At 26.0% G+C, this 20315-nt stretch overlaps 3 protein-coding genes across 3 annotated transcripts; all 3 read left to right on the forward strand.

The window, feature by feature from the left end:
• The first annotated feature begins 1684 nt into the window (after positions 1–1684).
• LOC101513823 (cation/H(+) antiporter 19-like) lies at positions 1685–5778 on the forward strand. The gene is made up of 3 exons (XM_004505534.4): positions 1685–2113; positions 3123–4124; positions 4208–5778. Exons 1-3 carry the CDS (start codon positions 1922–1924, stop codon positions 5459–5461), a joined length of 2448 nt encoding a protein of 815 aa, XP_004505591.1. The 5' UTR covers positions 1685–1921; the 3' UTR covers positions 5462–5778.
• Positions 5779–7745: 1967 nt separating this feature from the next.
• Positions 7746–10583, forward strand: LOC101514168 (geraniol 8-hydroxylase-like). Its single transcript, XM_004505535.4, has 2 exons — positions 7746–8694; positions 9845–10583. Exons 1-2 carry the CDS (start codon positions 7795–7797, stop codon positions 10454–10456), a joined length of 1512 nt encoding a protein of 503 aa, XP_004505592.1. The 5' UTR covers positions 7746–7794; the 3' UTR covers positions 10457–10583.
• Positions 10584–17703: 7120 nt separating this feature from the next.
• LOC101514489 (geraniol 8-hydroxylase-like) lies at positions 17704–19818 on the forward strand. Its single transcript, XM_027335581.2, has 2 exons — positions 17704–18655; positions 19065–19818. Exons 1-2 carry the CDS (start codon positions 17756–17758, stop codon positions 19674–19676), a joined length of 1512 nt encoding a protein of 503 aa, XP_027191382.1. The 5' UTR covers positions 17704–17755; the 3' UTR covers positions 19677–19818.
• Positions 19819–20315: the final 497 nt, after the last annotated feature.

Below are 20315 nucleotides of genomic sequence, written 5' to 3' on the forward strand. Positions count from 1 at the left end.
AATTAAATAAATATACTAACTTTTGGCCTTTATTTTTTTATTTATATTTTATTTTAGAGTAATATAAGTTAATAATATTGGCGAAAATAGACTAAACCGAGTTAAATTTTGCTAAGTTTGAAGTTGGTCTGTCAAAAAATTAAAGGTCTAAGTATGATTTGTGCTCTGTCATAGGCTTACTTTTTAAGTCTAGTTTTGATAGAAATCTTAGTAGCTTACTTATTTTCATTTTAACATTTTTGAATAAATAATCAAACATATTTTTATATAGATTAACGAGTTAATATGTCAATGAAATTAAGTTGTATTTTGATATTTAACTTCACATTTTGAAGAATATGACTTTATATATATCTTACTTAAATTATATTTTATAAAAATACATTTAAATATGTCCAAAACTAAATAAGGTTAATATGTGTAAGTTACTAAAATTTGAATATATATAACAAAAAGATCAAAATTTAATATAATAATTATAGTAATAAAAACAAATATTATTTATATTTATTTAAATAGATCGACCTAATAAGCCTAAATGTGGTCTATCGCATGACTTTTTAATTAAATATGCTTTTTCTGAAGCATTGGTCTTATCTACATGTTGTAGGCCCATACGGTCGGTCTAACCTATTATTATCCCTAGTTAATACATAGTGTTATTTCGTAAGTATTTTTTTCACGAGTTTAAAAATATCATTCTTTTTTAACTTTATAACATATTTCTATAAGTTAAGTTAAGTAGCGCTTTAGTTTATAGTTTATAATATTTTATTTTTATTTTTATTTATTTTTTTATTATCTTAATTGAAATTTCTTATATATTAATTAAAAATATTTTTAAGACGTCAAAAAATTAAAACTAAATAGTTTATAATTTTATTAATTATGTTATAAATTTACTTACATTTATATATTGATAAAGTTTAAGACTTTAATTATTTTGTTCATGGTTTAACACCAAACTATATCACTGTTTTTATGTTTTTTACAATTCAAAAGATATGCATTAAAATTTCAATGGACAATAAAAAATTGTTTTTATTGAATATTTTAAAAATTATAAACGATGTTTACATAAAATCTTATTTATGATATATACGAATGACCAATAAGTTTTTGATTTATTTTGTAAAATCCATAATTTTAATTTATATTATTATATTACATTTAAAAGTATTTCATTTTTATAAAAAAAAAAAAAAAAAAAAAAAAAAAGAAAACTTATTTTTAACTTCAACTTTAGGCCTCCCAATTTATTAGACCGAGTCTGATGATGTCTATTATTTTTGTCAAACTGAAACATAATCTTTAAATGTGAGTGATCGTGATAATAATTATAAAGGTATCAAAATTTAAAAACGTGTTTAAATGTGTTATTTTGATTATATATTATATATTCTCTTGATTAATTTAATTTTGGAACAAGTCTTCTTATAGTATATTAAGTGCACCAAATTAGATTCGGTTCAATTTTTAAAACAACCAAATTTTTAATGAGTATAAGTCAAATAATTTATTTTGGATTTACAAATATAAACAAATATTTGCCATTTATATATTTGAACAAAAGACATAGCGCTCGTGTCACACTCCACTAACAAACAACAATACACTATATATAGCATGGGATGGGAGTAAACTCAAAGTTTCCTTACCTTTCACCAATCACAATCTAGCAGAATTTGCGTTAGTGTGTGTTCACAAATAATCATCACATTAGTAATGCATTTCCTTCTCTCACTTATTTCTCTATTTCAGCTACCATATTTGGAAACTATGTTTTCTCTGTTCTTTTTTCCTCCCTTTTCTATGTGACAAATATTTCATTTCACTTACATAACAGATGAAAGAATAAGAAAGATCTCATTGTATATACAAACGAATCTTGGTGTTCAATAGTCTACATTCATCAATTGAAATGGCTACCCATGATTCAACATGTCCACCACCAATGAAGGCCACGTCCAATGGGGCATTTCAACATGAAAACCCCATGGATTATGCACTTCCCCTGTTAATTGTACAGATAATTTTGGTGGTGGCTTTTACAAGATTCATTGCATTTCTTTGCAAGCCTCTTAGACAACCTCGAGTTATTGCAGAAGTCATTGTAAGCACATTCTTATCATTAATTGCTTTCATTTCTTTTTTTTTTTCCTTAAACGAATACTTCATGTATTACTTTTAAAGATGTTTTTTTTTTTCTTTTCATTTATTCACCTATGTGATCAATTCATCTCAAAGAATAAAGTAAATAATCTCAATCAGATAAGTAATAGTTCATTTGTTACCAATGGCCGATTTAGAAATTTCCTTCAATGGGGGCGACAAAATAGTCTATATATTTAAACCAAAGAAAAACATTATTAACTTTTACAAAATACATAATTATAATGATTAACAAATTTAAAACATATAAAAATTTCTACAAATTACAATTTTTATCTACAAGTTTCATATGCCGAAAATGTTCATTAATTTTTTCATTATCAACATTATTAAATATGTCACTCCTTATATATATATAACAAATCATTTAACCAATTATACATTGGACATTCAATTTTTCACAAAATTAATGGTACAGACACATTTTTCAATAGTTATAGTTGTCACATACATAATTAAAACTTAACTTTAAAAGTAAATGTATCATTGTATACATAATATGTTTTTGAAAACTAGAAGGTTTTATGAGGCTTAATAAAAATAATAGTATTGTTAAATTGATTTTTTATTTTCTTGTGTGGCCAAGAGTCCCCATTGGCTTCATAGTGGATCCACTCATGTTTGTTACATACGATTTGTTGATGCTCACATGTATGCATTATTATGCATGTGTATGAAAGTGAAGTCATCTGATTAGTGAATTTCAACAAAAGTTGAAACAATAAAGAGTATCAAGTTTAAACGACAAAATTTTATTTACTTTCTAATCGAATTTCAAATTATCATAATACTTTATCTCTAGAAATATGGAGCGGTAAGAAGAAAAATAAAATTAATTTTCTCCATTGAGATTACGTAATGAAACAATGCATCACTATTTTTGCATTCAGTCGTGTGAAAGTAAAATTATCCAGAAATGATGATATTAACTATTAATATTAAAAATGCAGGGAGGAATATTACTAGGACCATCTGCAATAGGGAGGAGCAAAAAATTCCTAGAAACATTTTTCCCCGCAAGAAGCTTAACTGTTCTGGAAACACTAGCCAACGTTGGGCTTCTATTCTTCTTATTCCTAGTAGGTCTTGAGCTTGACATGCGTTCTATACGCAGAACAGGTCCTAAAGCTTTATGCATAGCTGTTGCTGGTATCACACTCCCATTTGTACTTGGCATAGGCACTTCACTTGTTCTACGTTCAACTATATCCAAAGATGTTGATCCAACTTCCTTCCTTGTCTTCATGGGTGTTTCTCTTTCAATCACTGCATTTCCTGTCCTTGCTAGAATCCTAGCTGAGCTCAAACTCCTCACCACCGAAGTCGGTCGTATAGCTATGTCAGCTGCTGCTGTCAATGATATTGCAGCATGGATACTTCTTGCTCTTGCAATTGCTCTCTCTGGTTCAAACTCTTCACCACTTGTTTCTTTGTGGGTTTTACTTTGTGGTGCTGGTTTTATCATCTTTGCTGTTTTGGTAATTAAGCCTTTAGTTGCATGGATGGCTAAGCGTTCCCCTGAGGGTGAACCTATAAAGGAAATCTACATATGTGTTACTTTGTCACTTGTTTTGGCTTGTAGCTTTTTAACTGATACTATTGGTATTCATGCATTGTTTGGAGCTTTTGTAGCTGGCGTTGTTGTGCCTAAAGATGGTCCTTTTGCTGGTGTTTTGACTGAGAAGATAGAGGATCTTGTTATGAGTCTTTTGTTGCCACTTTATTTTGTGTCTAGTGGATTGAAGACTAATGTGGCAACTATAAGTGGTGCACTTTCTTGGGGATTATTAGTCCTTGTTATATTCACTGCTTGCTTTGGAAAAATTGTTGGTACTTTGGTTGTGTCTTTGTTGTGTAAGGTTCCTTTTAGAGATGCCTTGACCATTGGATTTCTCATGAATACCAAGGGCTTGGTGGAGCTCATTGTTCTCAACATTGGCAAGGATCGCAAGGTATGTCATTGCGTATCTCTTTTATAAAGCTAAATATAACATCAATAATATTAAACCATATTAACTTGTTGTGAAAAGTGTAGGTACTAAATGATCAAGCATTTGCAATATGTGTTTTGATGGCATTGTTCACCACATTCATCACCACACCAATAGTGATGGCAGTGTATAAACCAGCTAGGAAGGGATCACCTTACATGCACAAAACAATTCAACGTAAAGATCCAGACACAGAGCTTAGAGTACTAGCTTGCTTCCATAGTACCTGCAACATTCCTACCTTAATCAATCTAATAGAGTCGTCGCGAGGAACGCGAAAGCGAGGAAAGTTGTGCATTTATGCAATGCACTTAATGGAACTCTCAGAAAGACCTTCAGCCATCACAATGGTTCATAAGGCACGTAACAATGGCCTGCCATTTTGGAACAAATTACAAAATGACAATAAAGACAAAATGGTAATTGCATTTCAAGCTTATGGACATTTAAGCAGTGTCAATCTTCGTCCAATGACAGCAATTTCATCTCTCAACAACATTCATGAAGACATTTGTTCTAGTGCACACCAAAAGCGAGTAGCCATGATTCTACTTCCATTCGACAAACACCAGCGTGTCGATGGAACTATGGAATCATTAGGACACTCGTTTCGCGTAATGAATGGACTTGTTCTTAGTCACGCTCCTTGCTCGGTCGGAATTTTAGTCGACCGTGGCCTTGGAGGGACTAGTCAAGTCCATGCTAGTGATGTTTCCTACAATGTTGTTGTAGCTTTCTTTGGAGGATGCGACGATCGTGAAGCGCTAGCTTATGGTATGAGAATGGCTGAACACCCTGGGATTTTACTCACTGTTATCAAGTTTATTACTCCACCAGGTATAACATTAGCATTTGGTGCTAATTTAATTGGTGTTTCAGCCAACAAAGATAGGAAAGTAATAAAAGTGGCTGATGGTAGCACACATGATGAAGATAAACAAGAGGATGATCAATTTTGGTCAGAGTTTTTAAGTGTGTGTTGTAAGAAGGAAGAGTCAATGATGTATGAGGAAAGGTTGGTGGAAAATAAAGAAGATGTTATAAATGTATTGAGGGAAAGGAATAAAAGCAATCTAATTTTGGTAGGTAGAATGCCACCAGTGGCACCTTTGCTTGATAGAAGTGATTGTGCTGAGCTTGGTCCTGTTGGAAGCTATTTGGCTACTTCTGAGTTCTCTACATTTGCATCAGTTGTTGTTTTTCAGCAATATGATCCTAAAACAGATATTCATCCATTGGTAATGGAGGTTTCTGATTATTACTCTAATATGCCAGACACACCAATACATGGTGTATAGAATAGAATAGATATATACAACATAATACGTATTATATGATCAAGCTAATGTTTTTTTGTTTTCATGATTTTGGACATTGGCTTTAGGAAAATAATTGGTAGACAGGGTGCACTCCGTCAACCACTTGAGAGAGAAAAAATAGATGATATAATAGAAAGAGAGAGAGATAGAAAAAAATGAGGCATGAATGAGTCATAAGAAAATTATGTGAATCTATGTATCATTGTTGTTGGCTTTAGATACCAAATGTAAAAAAGAAGAGCACGTATGAGGTTGTAACCAAATTTTGTTTGAGAATGAATTGAATTTTTTATTTATTTATAGAATCGGAATTATATTGATATATTTTGTATATAAAAAAATATGAGAAAAAATTATGTTAATCTTAAATTTTTATTCATCTAGAACTACATTGTAACATACAAAACATATTCTATCTCTAAAATAAAGAAAGAATTTTAATCGTATTATAAACAAAAATATAAGTTATATAACTTAGAATATCTTATTCTAAATTTTAAATATATTTTTTTTAATAAATTTTTTAAATATATTTAAATCTTAAATATAAAATAAAATCTTATTTAAGTATATTATTCTCGTATCCTCAAACTTATAGCACAATCAATGTAATCACATCTTCTAGTTGCCACGTTTTTTTATTTTTTCATTTGAGTGTAATGTTCATTTTAGTTTAGATTTATAGAATAGTTTAGATTTATTGTATATTTCAATCAATAATTTTACCGTCGTCAATCTATAGAGACGGAGATATTTCTAACATTTATTTTGTTTGTTGATTCATCTTTTTTATTTGTAGTAAAATTGATTTTGTATTGTCTTGATATATTATATAATTTAAATCAATAAATATTGTTTATTTTAGTAAAAAAAAACTTTAGAATACTTTTCTTGCGCCAAAGAAATTCAACTGCTGGAGTATTTTTTATAGTTTTAGAAAATCAATTTTTAGGACCAAAGAAAATCAAAGTTATTCCTATTCATTAAGAAGTTTGAATTTTGATTCATGTCATAATAAAATGCATATTGATGCCATTCATTCATATTTTTTTTTTAAGAAAAGAAGATCTAATCCCAAAAGAAAATATTTAATATTGATGACAACTTTTTTAAAAAATTGAAATTTGTATGATGCTATATTTATTGCAACACTTAAACCCTGAAATTTTTTATTATATTGATTTTTGTTAATATTAATTTTTTATTTAATTTATAAATATATAAACTTATTAGTGGTCTTGTAAATTTATCAAAACACTTCAATTTTAATTATCTTACATTTTTGCTATTAACTACTCTCTTTATCCCATTTTATACGTCATTTTTTATAAATATTTGTGTCATATTTCTATTATTATTTTACAAAATTAATTAATTTTTAACTACGTTTTTTATTATATCCTTAATCATCATTCATGTGTTTTGATCGATATGTACTTTTCTTTTTCAACTGAATTAATATAAGAGATCGTAGTAACTGATCTATATATATATATATATCTCATGTCACATGTCACATGTCGCTGCGCATTGCAGGTGCATTTAAAATAATAATAACTAAATTTTTTAGAAACAAGAAAAAAAAAATGAAAATAAACATGTGGGATGAACGCTGACAAGCTGTTTTCAAGTGGAGTTTTGGATTTTCCTGCTGCTATTAATATATTAAGAAAAGAAATTGTGGATGCATTCCATTTACACATGAAATGTCTGTAACTTGAATTTTCCCGCTGCTATTAATATATTTTTCCTTCTTCTGTGATTCTACACTTCGTACTATATTTTTCAGCTTTCAAATGTTGACCAGATAATGCGAAATAATCAAAGCTTTCATGAATGAGTTCTCATGCTAAACTCATATCCCAATGAGTTTATGAAATAGGTTTTGAACAAGAATGAATACAATATTTAATCAAATCCTTCATATGATCGAGATGAATAGTCCTAGTCCTACTAAACATACATAATCACCTTCTTTATTAACATTTTTTTGAGTAAAAAGTCAAAACAGATGATGGATTAAAAGGGACACGTTGTGAAAACATTATTTGTATGGAACTTGAAAATGTAATAAACAAGAATAAGAAAATCCAAGTCAAAAGAAGAAAAAAATGAATAAGAAAAATCGTTTTGAATATTAAAAGGATAATTTAAATTTTGTTGTATTCTTTACATAATTGTCTTTGACCAAAAATCAAGACAGTGACAGCAATCTCGGGTTACAAGTTACTACCATACTTTAAATACATGCAAAAACAACCCTTCAAATGCATAAACAGAATTATAACTATTGATCCACAAAAGCTTTCAAAATGGAATATTTCCTAAGTTGTATGCTTCTAATATTTCTACCAATATTAACTCTCTATTTTCTTCTTTCAAAATTCACATTCACAAAAAAATCAAAAATAAAGCTTCCACCAGGACCTAGACCTCTTCCCTTCATAGGAAACCTCCTTGAATTAGGACAAAAGCCACACCAATCTTTGTCCAATCTAGCTGAAAGTTATGGTCCAATAATGAGTCTTAAATTTGGCCAAGTAACAACCATAGTTGTTTCATCACCCAACATGGCCAAAGAAATACTCCAAACACATGATCAATTTTTATCAAACAAAGCTGTTCCACATGTTACTGAAGTTCATGATCACCACAAACATAGCATGGCATTCTTACCAATTTCACCTCTTTGGAGAGAACTAAGAAAAATATCCAACAATCAATTATTCTCTAACAAGACTCTTGATGAAAGTGGAAAACTTAGGCAACAAAAATTACAAGAAATTCTCAATGATATTCATCAAAGTAGCCTTGTTAATGAAGCTGTTGATATTGGAAAATTGGCTTTTAAAACATCAATTAATTTTTTGTCAAACACTATTTTCTCTTTGGATTTGGTTCATTCAGATGATGCAGTTGGAGATTTTAAAGAGATTGTTATGAATATAATGAAAGAAAGTGGAAAACCAAATGTGGTTGACTTTTTTCCTATATTGAAGAAGTTTAACCTTGACATACAAGGTATTCATCATCGTAATAGTATTTATGCTGGGAAGATTATGGATATCTTTAAAGATTTGGTTGATCAACGGTTGAAGATGAGGAAAGTAGAAGGTTCTGACTCAAACACTGACATGCTAAATACCTTGCTCAACATTTCTCAAAATAACAATCAAGAGATGAGCAGAACCCAGATCCTACATTTATGTCTGGTAATTTCTACTTCTTTCTTCTTCTTTTTTTTCCTTAAGAGTCTTGCTGCAAATCTTATAATTAATTGATGCATACCTGTATATATGAACATTTTATTGTGTCTTGTAATCGAACACATTTAAGAATAACATGATATAATATAATATACGGAGTGTTTAATTAATATGGTACTAATCAAATAGTAGATCTTGTTACTTTTAGTAAATTTTAAAAAATATATTATATTTACTTTCCATTTTTCATAATTATAAAATTCATTAATTACTAAAAATAGTAAGATCTACTCTTGAACTATTTTGTGTGAGGTCTATATTATATACATCCATAATATATATAGTATTTTTTAAAAAATTAACTTTTAATACTTTTAAATATTATAAATTAACAAAACATACTAAAAAATTAAATAATAATAATAGAATAATTTGTATTTAAATACATCCATTAATACTACTAATTAAATGAAAATTTTCAATTTAAAAAAAAATTATGAGTCACCAAATAATTCTATTTTATTTGTTAGATAAATTATATATATATATATATATATATATATATTATATATATATATATATATATATATATATATTATGTAAATGAAAAAACTAACCCTATAGTTAATTTATATTTATTTTAAAAATTTCATTTAATTTTTAAAAATTTGAATAATAATTTATTATAGATTATATAAAATGACAAAACTACTCTTGTTATAAAATCATACATATTTTTTAAATTAATTATTAATATTGATTTTTAAGTTTAACATCAAATTCTATTTTTTCTTTTTATATTTTATTAGAAGGGTAACTCAGGAAGTTATTGTTCTTATCACATGCAGCTGTTATATAATTCATCTCATATTTAGGTAAAAAATTTAACTACAGAGACAAAATATAATAATTTATGAAATAAACTTTTCATTTTATATTAATTCATTAAACAAAAAATTAAGAGATGATAAGATAGTACTCTATTTCTATCATGTCTCTTATTAAAGAAGAATATAACTCTTAATGTAGTTACACGACACTTTCCTCTCGTTTCTATTTTTAACAATTAAATACATTTTCATACAAATAATAAAAAAGTAATCAATATTTTTTTATATTATGTTGATTTAGATATTGTTTAACTGTGATTTACTAGACTCTATTTGTTGGTGGAACGGATACAATTGCATCTACACTAGAATGGGCAATGGCAGAATTACTTAAAAATGAAAAAGTTATGTCAAAAGCAAAACAAGAACTTGAACAGATAATTGGAAAAGGCAAAGCATTAGAGGAATCAGATATTGCTAGGCTTCCTTATTTACAAGCAGTAATTAAAGAGACTTTTCGTTTGCACCCTGCTGTTCCTTTTTTAATCCCTCGAAAAGCCAATGCTAATGTTGAAATTTGTGGTTACACAATCCCAAAAGATGCACAAGTTTTTGTCAATGTGTGGGCTATGGGTAGAAATTCAAGTATTTGGGAAAATGCAAATTTGTTTTCACCAGAGAGATTTTTAACATCAGAAATTGATTATAAAGGTCATCATTTCGAACTTATACCCTTTGGTGCTGGAAGAAGAATTTGTCCTGGCTTGCCACTAGCCGTGAGGACATTGTATTTGATGTTGGGTTCATTAATCAACTGCTTTAACTGGAAACTTGAAGATGGATTTAAAATAGATGATATGAATATGGATGAACACTTTGGGATGACATTAGCTAAGGCCCAGTCAGTAAGAGTTATTCCAGAAAAAATATGTAGTTAGTACAAGTTTGTTTAAATTTGTATCTCATGAAATAAGTTTATAATAATGTGATTAATCTATGTATCATATACATAAATGTTTCATGTTCATCTTAATTAAATAAAGTCTCCGAATTAATTTATGAATACATGTGTTTCGTACAATGCTTTAAATCAATTAAATTATGGATCTTGCTAACTAATGTCAATAATTTATGTATAGTCTAAAAGTGCCCGCAATTCTTATTTATAAATAAGAAATGAAACTGCACATTTAGCACATTTCCTTGGGAAGGAAATCGATAATAACAACAATAAAAAATGTATTTACTTTAGTACATATTTCTCTTTTGTCTTTGAATTTTAATTTTTTAAACTCTGACACACTTATTAAAAAATAATAAATTTAGATTAATTCAATATTTTTTTATTTTTAAATAAAAATAAAATTTAGTTAATATATTTTTTTAAAATTTTAAAGATCATAATAAAAATTGGGACGAAATAAGTACTAGAATATAAAGCATCTTTTGTAGTAACAAAAATAAAAAATAATTCTTTTAACCATTGCATTTATTGTTACCCATTCTTTTGGCTGCCGTTCATTTTTCCATGCACAACTATATTGAAAAAAGATAACTCATCTACATATTATACAACATTTGTCATTTTTCCATATGCTCCTTTGTTTATTGTAATTGTTTGCACACCCGCTAAATATGTAGAAAAAAATGTACTGATTCAATGTTATAAAAGAGTGCTAATAGAGTAATTATGTATGGCAGACAAACAGATTTTTGCCATGAATAAAATAACTCTAAAACTGATGTAGGCATATCTCATGTCTTTATCTTGGTATGAATGAGCTTTTTTTAATTCTTAAAAAACAAACTATGTATACCGCTTCGACCGTGTCATAATAAATTTCGTTTAATATTTTAGCAAATGTATTAAAAAAATATAATAGTTAAAATGAAAAAATAATTTATTTTATTAAAATTATTCATCTTAATTATTAATTAATTTTTTAATATTATTGATATAAAATATAATAATATTTTGTAAGTTATGTTTATAATAATTATTGAAGAATAGTATAAAAAAATTAAATTTGCTTTGAAATTTAAAAATGAAGATATTTTTTATTAAAGTTTATTAAAAGATAGTAATTATTGAAGGATAATATTGTATTGGTTTGAGGTTTTGTTTTGTTATGGATTAACATAATCAACTGCAAATTGATTCTTCTTATTTTCCAATAAATTTTCTTGTAAATACACCCAAAACGTCTCATAAATCCTCTAAATGTGTGGTACTTCTTCTTCATTTTACTTCTATATCGCATTCAAATTGTCCTTTTGTCGATATCTTTTTGGATTTTGACCTTTCTAATTTTGTTTTCATATGCTATTTTTAGAACCTCTTTTTTAATGATTATTGTCATTGAGGGACTCATTATTATAAAATTAAAAAAAATTAAAAATAAACTTTATTTGTCCTGATACATCGAAGATTTGTCCTTTGTTTGTTAAATATTATTACAATTTAACATAACTTTATAACATATATTCTTGCAGGATTCTAAAAGTGAAACTATGAAAGAGCGTATGATTTCTAACTCAAGTAGTAAAAATTCTGGAAAACTAACTATTGACCAAAAGTTCTATTTTTATTATTTACTATTAAAAGTTAAACCTTATATTGTAATTGTATTCATTTTTTACTTTTTTTTTCTTTTTTATCGTGACTTTTAGTAAAAAAGCAATTGGGGACTCCCTTTTTGCAATTTTATCATACACATGTGTTTACAGCTGGTCTTCGTATTAATGGAGGTTAATGACGATCCTATTCAAAATAATTTTTAGGCTAAATTATATTGTGTTCCTTAACTTAATTTCAGGTAACGTTTTAGTCATTTATCTTTTCTTTTTTATCCGACTAGGTCATTTATTTTAATTTTAAGTGACAATTTGATATTTTATGTTTTAAAATTTCAACAATGTTATCCTTTTTTATACAAAAATTCAAAAAAAAGATTCAAACAAAACTCATAAAATTAATTATATTCTTCAATATAATACAAATTTCATCAAATTTGTAACGCAAATCTTCAAATAAACTCATATTTTCATACTTTATTTGATATTTTTAGGAATAAATGACTAAATTGGGAAGAAAAAAAAGATAAAGGACTAAAACGTTAACTGAAATTAAGTTAAGGGACCACAAGTGATATTTAACCTAATTTTTATTAGCCTCTTTAATTTCAAGGGATAAATATAATTTTTATTGCATCTCACTATATAAGGACAAATACTTTTCACTGAAAAAATAATTAGAATAAACTTTTTATTAATATCGGCAATATAAAAATGTGAACAGTTATAATATACGACTATAATTTTTCACAATTCATAACTCAGAATTCATATACGAGATAAATATTTTTCATCAATCAACTTGTTAAATTTAATCTTTTTTATATTATTATAAACATAGATAAATATTTTTAACTAAAGAATTAGTTAAAATTAATATTTTAATTTTAATTTTAATTTTATTGTCATAAAAATGAATCCATATAATATATGGACTATAATTTTTTTATACGTTAAAATTCATGTTATTTTTTTGCAAATGAATTACATAAAAATAGTCGAAGCATACAATTCATAAATAGAAAAAAATATTTGCCACTATTTAATTGACCAAATTTGTATTTTTTATATCTTTCAAATAAAAATTAAAATAATTGGAATATATGCAATTAAGTTTATTGTAAGAAGTATACGCGTGAAATATTTGTCACTAAAAAATAAGAATTTTGGTGGAGGGAATTTTGTGACAATAATAAATTCAAAACATGAGATATTATCTTATTTAAATTTTTCATGTGTTTAAAATTCACATAAAAATTGCATGAATTGTTATTAATTTAAGAAATAATGACATTATTTATCATTAAAAAAATTTAAATTTATTTATTTAAATATTTTTTATTGAAATCATAAACTAAATTTTCAAATACGGTTTTAGTTTGTTTCAATTCTCTTTTTTTAATAATATTTATCTCCTCCTTTAAAATATAAAATTATAAATACTACAATATATAATCAAATAGATTAATTTATGTACATATCATTACACAAAAATATAATGTGAATGACGATATTATAATATGACTGCAAAAATAATGCATAAAATAAATTTATTAAAAAAACTATTTTATCAAAATTACATATAATACACAATAACCTAAAACACAGTTGATAATTTTCACTTAGACTATATACTACATGAATCAAATGACTATAATTAATATTTTTTTAATTAATTTGAATAAAATTATTTTAAAAATAATATATCTCGTATGGCACGCGGTAGAAACTAATATTGTAGAATGTCGATGTATGTGAAAGCAATAAACGGCTTCCGATTTTTGTCTGCTGTAAGAAATTATTCTTCATAGATTTTTGCAAGTTTCGCCAATTCATTTTCTTAGGCTGTGTATATGTGTTTTGAGTAAAAAAAAATTAGCATAAATGTGCAAATACTTAGGTGTTCAACCGTACAATTATGTTAGCATCATATTGCACTATTTTAAGGAGAGGTTTTGGGTTTTATATATATATTTGAATGTACATGTTAATATTAACTATGATCAATTATAAAATAAATTTTAAATACAATTCACAATATTAATCTCAACAACAATTTGTGCCACAACCGTGCAATAGATACATTGGTTAATCTTAAATAAAATTATAAAATTTGAAATTAGCCAAATTTTCAAAATTACATCAAAATTACTGTCTTTGTTTTTCGGTGATTTATTTTCTTTTCAGATAAGTTTTTCATCTCTCACATATTTTAATTGTTTTGACTATCCGGTATCTAATACTACAAGAATTTTCAGACATTATTGCACGATGGATATTGCTATTTTCTCTAATAGATTTTTCTATAATTTAAAAAAATGTCCTATATATAGTTAAATATTTTGTTGTCGAGGTGCACCTACAATTCATCATTCCAGGCTTCCAACAATACTTTAGGGTCATTTACAAGTGTTGGATTCTTCAATGTATTCCACAATGTCCTATATCTGGAGTTCTCATATTTGGACCAATTTTGTATTTTGCAAGGATGTAAAACTGAAAAGAATTTGCAAGAACAAAATTTAAAGTAACTCATATTTATAGCGACAAAATGAATATTTAAGTTGATGTCTTCCTTGAATTTACAAAATCAAACTCTTATTAACAAATTGACATCTCATGAAGATTTATTATATTTTTATTTAAAAATATATTGAAAATATAAATAGAATATTTTACATCAAAATATATTAATAACCGGATAAAAATAAATGATTAATAATATAATACATGCGAAATTAATATTTTACATAAAAATGTATTTGTATATCTATGACAATCTTTTATTATTCATATTTAAATTATACTTTAAAATTAAATTATAAAGATATTAAACATTTGATGTAAATGTAAATTATATATATATATATTATTTGATTGAAAAAATTATATAAGAATAATGTAATAATTTATTCTAAATGATTAAATCATAAATTTTAAATATTATTATAGTTATGTTAACATGTTCACTTTATGTTCACAACAAAACATGTTAGTTATGGTTATTCTATATCAATTAAAATAATAATAATTTTTAAAAATATTCTATATCAAATTTAAAATATTATTATTATTACAACTAATAAGCATATTCTTTTTTTACCTATTAATTTTATTTTATTTTTGTTTTGCACAAACTCACTCCACTAGATCATTAATTATGTTCTAGACATTGTCAAACACTAAAATAGACACACATCTCAATTGATAATCAAACTTTGGTAATTCATATTGTAGGAGACAATTTGTCAAAATAATATTGTAGGAGACAAGCCTCTTCCATGAGATCAATGTTACACTATTCTATAACATTTAAAAAATATAAATTTTATAAATTTCATTTGATTGAAAGTTTAAATTATATATATCATATAAAATTTTGTACAAATCTAAAATCATTTAATTGATGAGTTGAGACTAAAAAATATTAATATTTAATAAAAATACATAAAATATTAATTTTATTGTATTTCAATAAGTATTGCAAATAATTAAAAAATAAGTTAAAAATAAAATATCAACATACTATAAATTATTCCCCTAACAATATCAAAAATAATATTAGCAGCAAATAAGCACAAATAATAACGTCTAAAACCTAAACCTGATGTGTGTCCCATAGAAGCTAACATAGTCATTAATAGGATTAGATTATTAAATAATGTGATGAAACTGTCTATATAGTCAAGGTGACAGTAGAAGAGAAGAAATACAGGTGGTGTCACTTGTATGAATATTGTGTTGTTGACTATAATGGCTCTTACAAATTAAATGATTCTCGACACAGTTCATTAAATGAAACATTGTACAATAAAATATTATTCTCTCTCAATTTTAAAATAACATTGTTTAAGATTTTTTACATATAATAGTACTAAAAATACAATACTTTCAAAAAAAATATAATAGTTATTTTACAAAATTATTATTATTAAATTTTGGTTGATTTTTCATCATCATAAAAATAAAATAAAATAATTACTTTGAAAATAGAATAATGTCCATAGTAATAATTAAATGTAAAATGGAATTGAAAAAAAATAATTAAAATTACTACAAAAATTAAAAAATGATATTTATTTATTTATTTTAAAATGGAAGGAGTATGTGATATATATATTTCATAATAAATTAATTGGAGGTACGTAGGAGATGATGGACGCTGCTTTAGTTTTGAATTTTTCTGCTGCATGCTATTATTATTTTATTGTTATATTGACAAAGAAATTGTAGATGCCATTTACAGAAGAGTATCTATTTTTATTCAGAAAAAAAGACTAATAATTTTCAGATGTGATTCAAAGTTATTTTAAGCTTCAAAAATATTGACCGGATTAACAACATCTGTGAAATAATCAAAGCTTTTGCGGTGAAGATAATGAAGCTTATACATATGATGATGAAATGGTTTTAATTCTTACGAAATATCCAACTCTAACCCTAAAGAAAAAAAATAGAAAAAAAAATTTCTGAAATAAGATAAGCTTCTACTTGCTTGGATATGATAACAAATTGAAAGGAGAGAAAGTTCTTTTCGGGTGAGATTAAGTAAAAGATAATAATTTGGTCATTCAAATCTAAATAACTTTGACAGGATTGAATACAATATTTAATAAAACCCTTCAAATGAGATGAATTGCACTAGACTATGTTTGATAAAACTATCTTATAACTAATAGTTATTAAATTAATTGAAATGTTGTTAATATAGAATGATACTTAATTAAAAGTAAATTTTATCAAGTAAAGTTTAATATATTTTAAATATAGTAATTTTAAATTTATCAATCTAGTATATTTTTTATTTATTTGAAATTAAAATAAATAAACTATTTACTTTAACATATTAATTATTTTAAATTATTTATAAATACTTAAAATTATAATTAATAAATTATTTATTAATCTAACATATTATTTACTTTGAATTATAATAAATAAAGTATTTTAAATTATTTACTTTGAATTATTATTAAAATTATTTTAAAATTTAAATTATATAAGTTATTCATTTAAATTTCTAAAATTATTTATTTTAAATTATAATAAATAAATTATACATGATAAAAAAAATTATTTTAATTATAATAATAAAAGTAAAATTAGAAGAAAAAATAATAATAAACTATAAGTTAATAAACTACTTGAACTAGCTAATCAAAAAACTCTATAAACTATAAATTATAAACTCATAAATAATTGTTACCAATTAAAATATATAATTTATAAACTATGAACTCATTTCTTTGTCCTACATAACCAAATACAATATACCCTTCTTTTACATTTTTTTGAGTAAAAAAGTCAAAACATACGATGGATTAAAAGAGACACATTGAGAAAACATAGTTTATCTGCTACATGAACAATATAATAAACAAAGTTTGAGAAAATCCAGTCAAAAGGAAAGAAAACGATGTATATGAAAAAAAAAGTTTTGAATATTATCTGGATAATTCAAATTATGTTGTATTCTTTGCATACTTGTCTTGTTCCCTTGCCAAAAAATTTCTTTGACCAGAAATCAAGGCAGTGACATCAATCACAAGTGTTACAAGTTACTACCATGCATATTTTAAATACATGCAATTCCCCTTCATAATTTATAACAACACATCCACATTATAAATTGTGATATTCTGAATATATCCACAAAAACAAAGATGGAATATTTCCTAAGTTGTATGCTTCTAATATTTCTATCAATAGTAACTCTCTATTTTCTTCTTTCAAAATTCACATTTACAAAAAAATCAAAAATAAAGCTTCCACCAGGACCAACTCCTCTTCCTTTCATAGGAAACCTCCTTGAATTAGGAACAAAGCCACACCAATCTTTGTCCAATTTAGCTGAAACTTATGGTCCAATAATGACTCTAAAATTTGGCCAAATAACAACAATAGTTATTTCATCACCCAACATGGCCAAAGAAATACTCCAAACCCATGATCAATTATTATCTGACAGAGCAATTCCCAATAGTATTGAAGTTCATGATCATCACAAACATAGCATGACATTTTTACCTATTTCACCTCTTTGGAGAGAACTAAAAAAAATATGCAACAATCAATTATTCTCTAACAAGACTCTTGATGAGAGTAGAAAACTTAGGAAACAAAAACTAGAAGAAATTCTCAATGATATTCATCAAAGTAGCCTTAATAATGAAGCTGTTGATATTGGAAATTTGGCTTTTAAGACATCAATTAATTTGTTGTCAAATACTATTTTCTCTTTAGATTTGGTTCATTCTAATGATGCAGTTGGAGATTTTAAGGAGCTTGTTATGAATATAATGAAAGAAAGTGGAAACCCAAATATTGTTGACTTTTTTCCTGTATTGAAGATGTTTAACCTTGATATACAGGGTATTTATAGTCGTAATGCTGTTTATGCTGGAAAGATTATTGATATCTTTAAAGATTTGATTTATCAACGGTTGAAGCTGAGGGAAGTACAAGGTTCTGATTCAAACACTGACATGCTAAATACCTTGCTCAACATTTCTTCTCAAAATAACACCTCGATGAACCTAACCCAAATCCAACATTTATGTCTGGTACTTTATACTACTTTCTTTCTTTTCTCTAAAACATTGCGGCTGCATGTTATGTTCGACAAACACATGATAATAAGTTGATAACAGAGTTTTACTCTTTTAACTTTCAGCTTATATTTATCATCCTACTTCTTTCTCTCATACATTTTTATATTTTGTTTTCTTTATACCTTTTCACCCTTCCTCTCATACTAAATAGGAAAGCTCATAGATTAAACAGAAACAGTGCATGTGCATCTTGTATATATCCTGTTTGTTGAATAGTTTATAAAAAGTGAGGTATATGCAAAAGAAAAATGTGAGGCAGCCATTTTATTAAATTTTGTCACAAAAGTATATTCTTAGAGTAAGTTAATTATGTTGATTTAGATAGTGTATAATTATTAATAAGTTTATTTTGATTTACTAGACTCTATTTGTTGGTGGAACGGATACAATTGCATCTACACTGGAATGGGCAATGGCAGAATTACTTAAAAACGAAAAGGCTATGTCAAAAGCAAAACAAGAACTGGAACAGATAATTGGAAAAGGCAAAGCATTAGAGGAATCAGATATTGCTAGGCTTCCTTATTTACAAGCAGTAATTAAAGAGACTTTTCGTTTGCACCCTGCTGTTCCTTTTTTAATCCCTCGAAAAGCCAATGCTAATGTTGAAATTTGTGGTTACACAATCCCAAAAGATGCACAAGTTTTTGTCAATGTGTGGGCTATGGGTAGAAATTCAAGTATTTGGGAAAATGCAAATTTGTTTTCACCAGAGAGATTTTTAACATCAGAAATTGATTATAAAGGTCATCATTTCGAACTTATACCCTTTGGTGCTGGAAGAAGAATTTGTCCTGGCTTGCCACTAGCCGTGAGGACATTGTATTTGATGTTGGGTTCATTAATCAACTGCTTTAACTGGAAACTTGAAGATGGATTTAAAATAGATGATATGAATATGGATGATGACTTTGGGATAACATTAGCTAAGGCTCAATCTGTAAGAGTTATTCCAGAAAAAATATGTAGTTAGATCGAACAAGTTTGTTTAAATTTATCTCATGAATTAAGTAGTAATAATGTGAATGTATTTATAGAAATAAATATGTGATGTTCATCTTATTTAACTAAATAAATTCTCTAAAATAATTTATGAATACAAGTATTTAGTTGAATGTTCTAAATAATTTATTGCATGAACAGTTAATTAAAGTATGGCTCTTGCTAATGAATGTCTTTACGACATTGTTTAAATTTTATTTATTAAAAAAAAAATACTAATATATCTCTTTGAATTTAAGTAATATTAAGGTAGAAGTTAGCCTATAATGGATATAACATGTTACTTTTAAGTTTACTATCTAAAATTTTAGTGTTTTAAATAATTCATCATTGAACTAACTCATAAATATAAAACAATTTGCATATAAAATGACCAAAGATGAACTCTTGATTTCTACCACCTACAAGTTGTTTAGTTTTTGTTTTTGATTCTACCTCTTCTTAGGGTTGACTTTGGGCATAGTAGGGATGACAATCGGTAAATTTGGGTAGAGTACTATAGTATTCGTCTTCGTATTCGCGATTTAAAAAAATACACATACTTGTACCCATACTCTCTAGGGTATCAACTTTAATATTCGTACATCTGGGTACCGAAGTGCCCATACTC

Source organism: Cicer arietinum, chromosome 6 (genome assembly GCF_000331145.2).
Source record: "Cicer arietinum cultivar CDC Frontier isolate Library 1 chromosome 6, Cicar.CDCFrontier_v2.0, whole genome shotgun sequence".
Lineage (NCBI taxonomy): Eukaryota > Viridiplantae > Streptophyta > Magnoliopsida > Fabales > Fabaceae > Cicer > Cicer arietinum.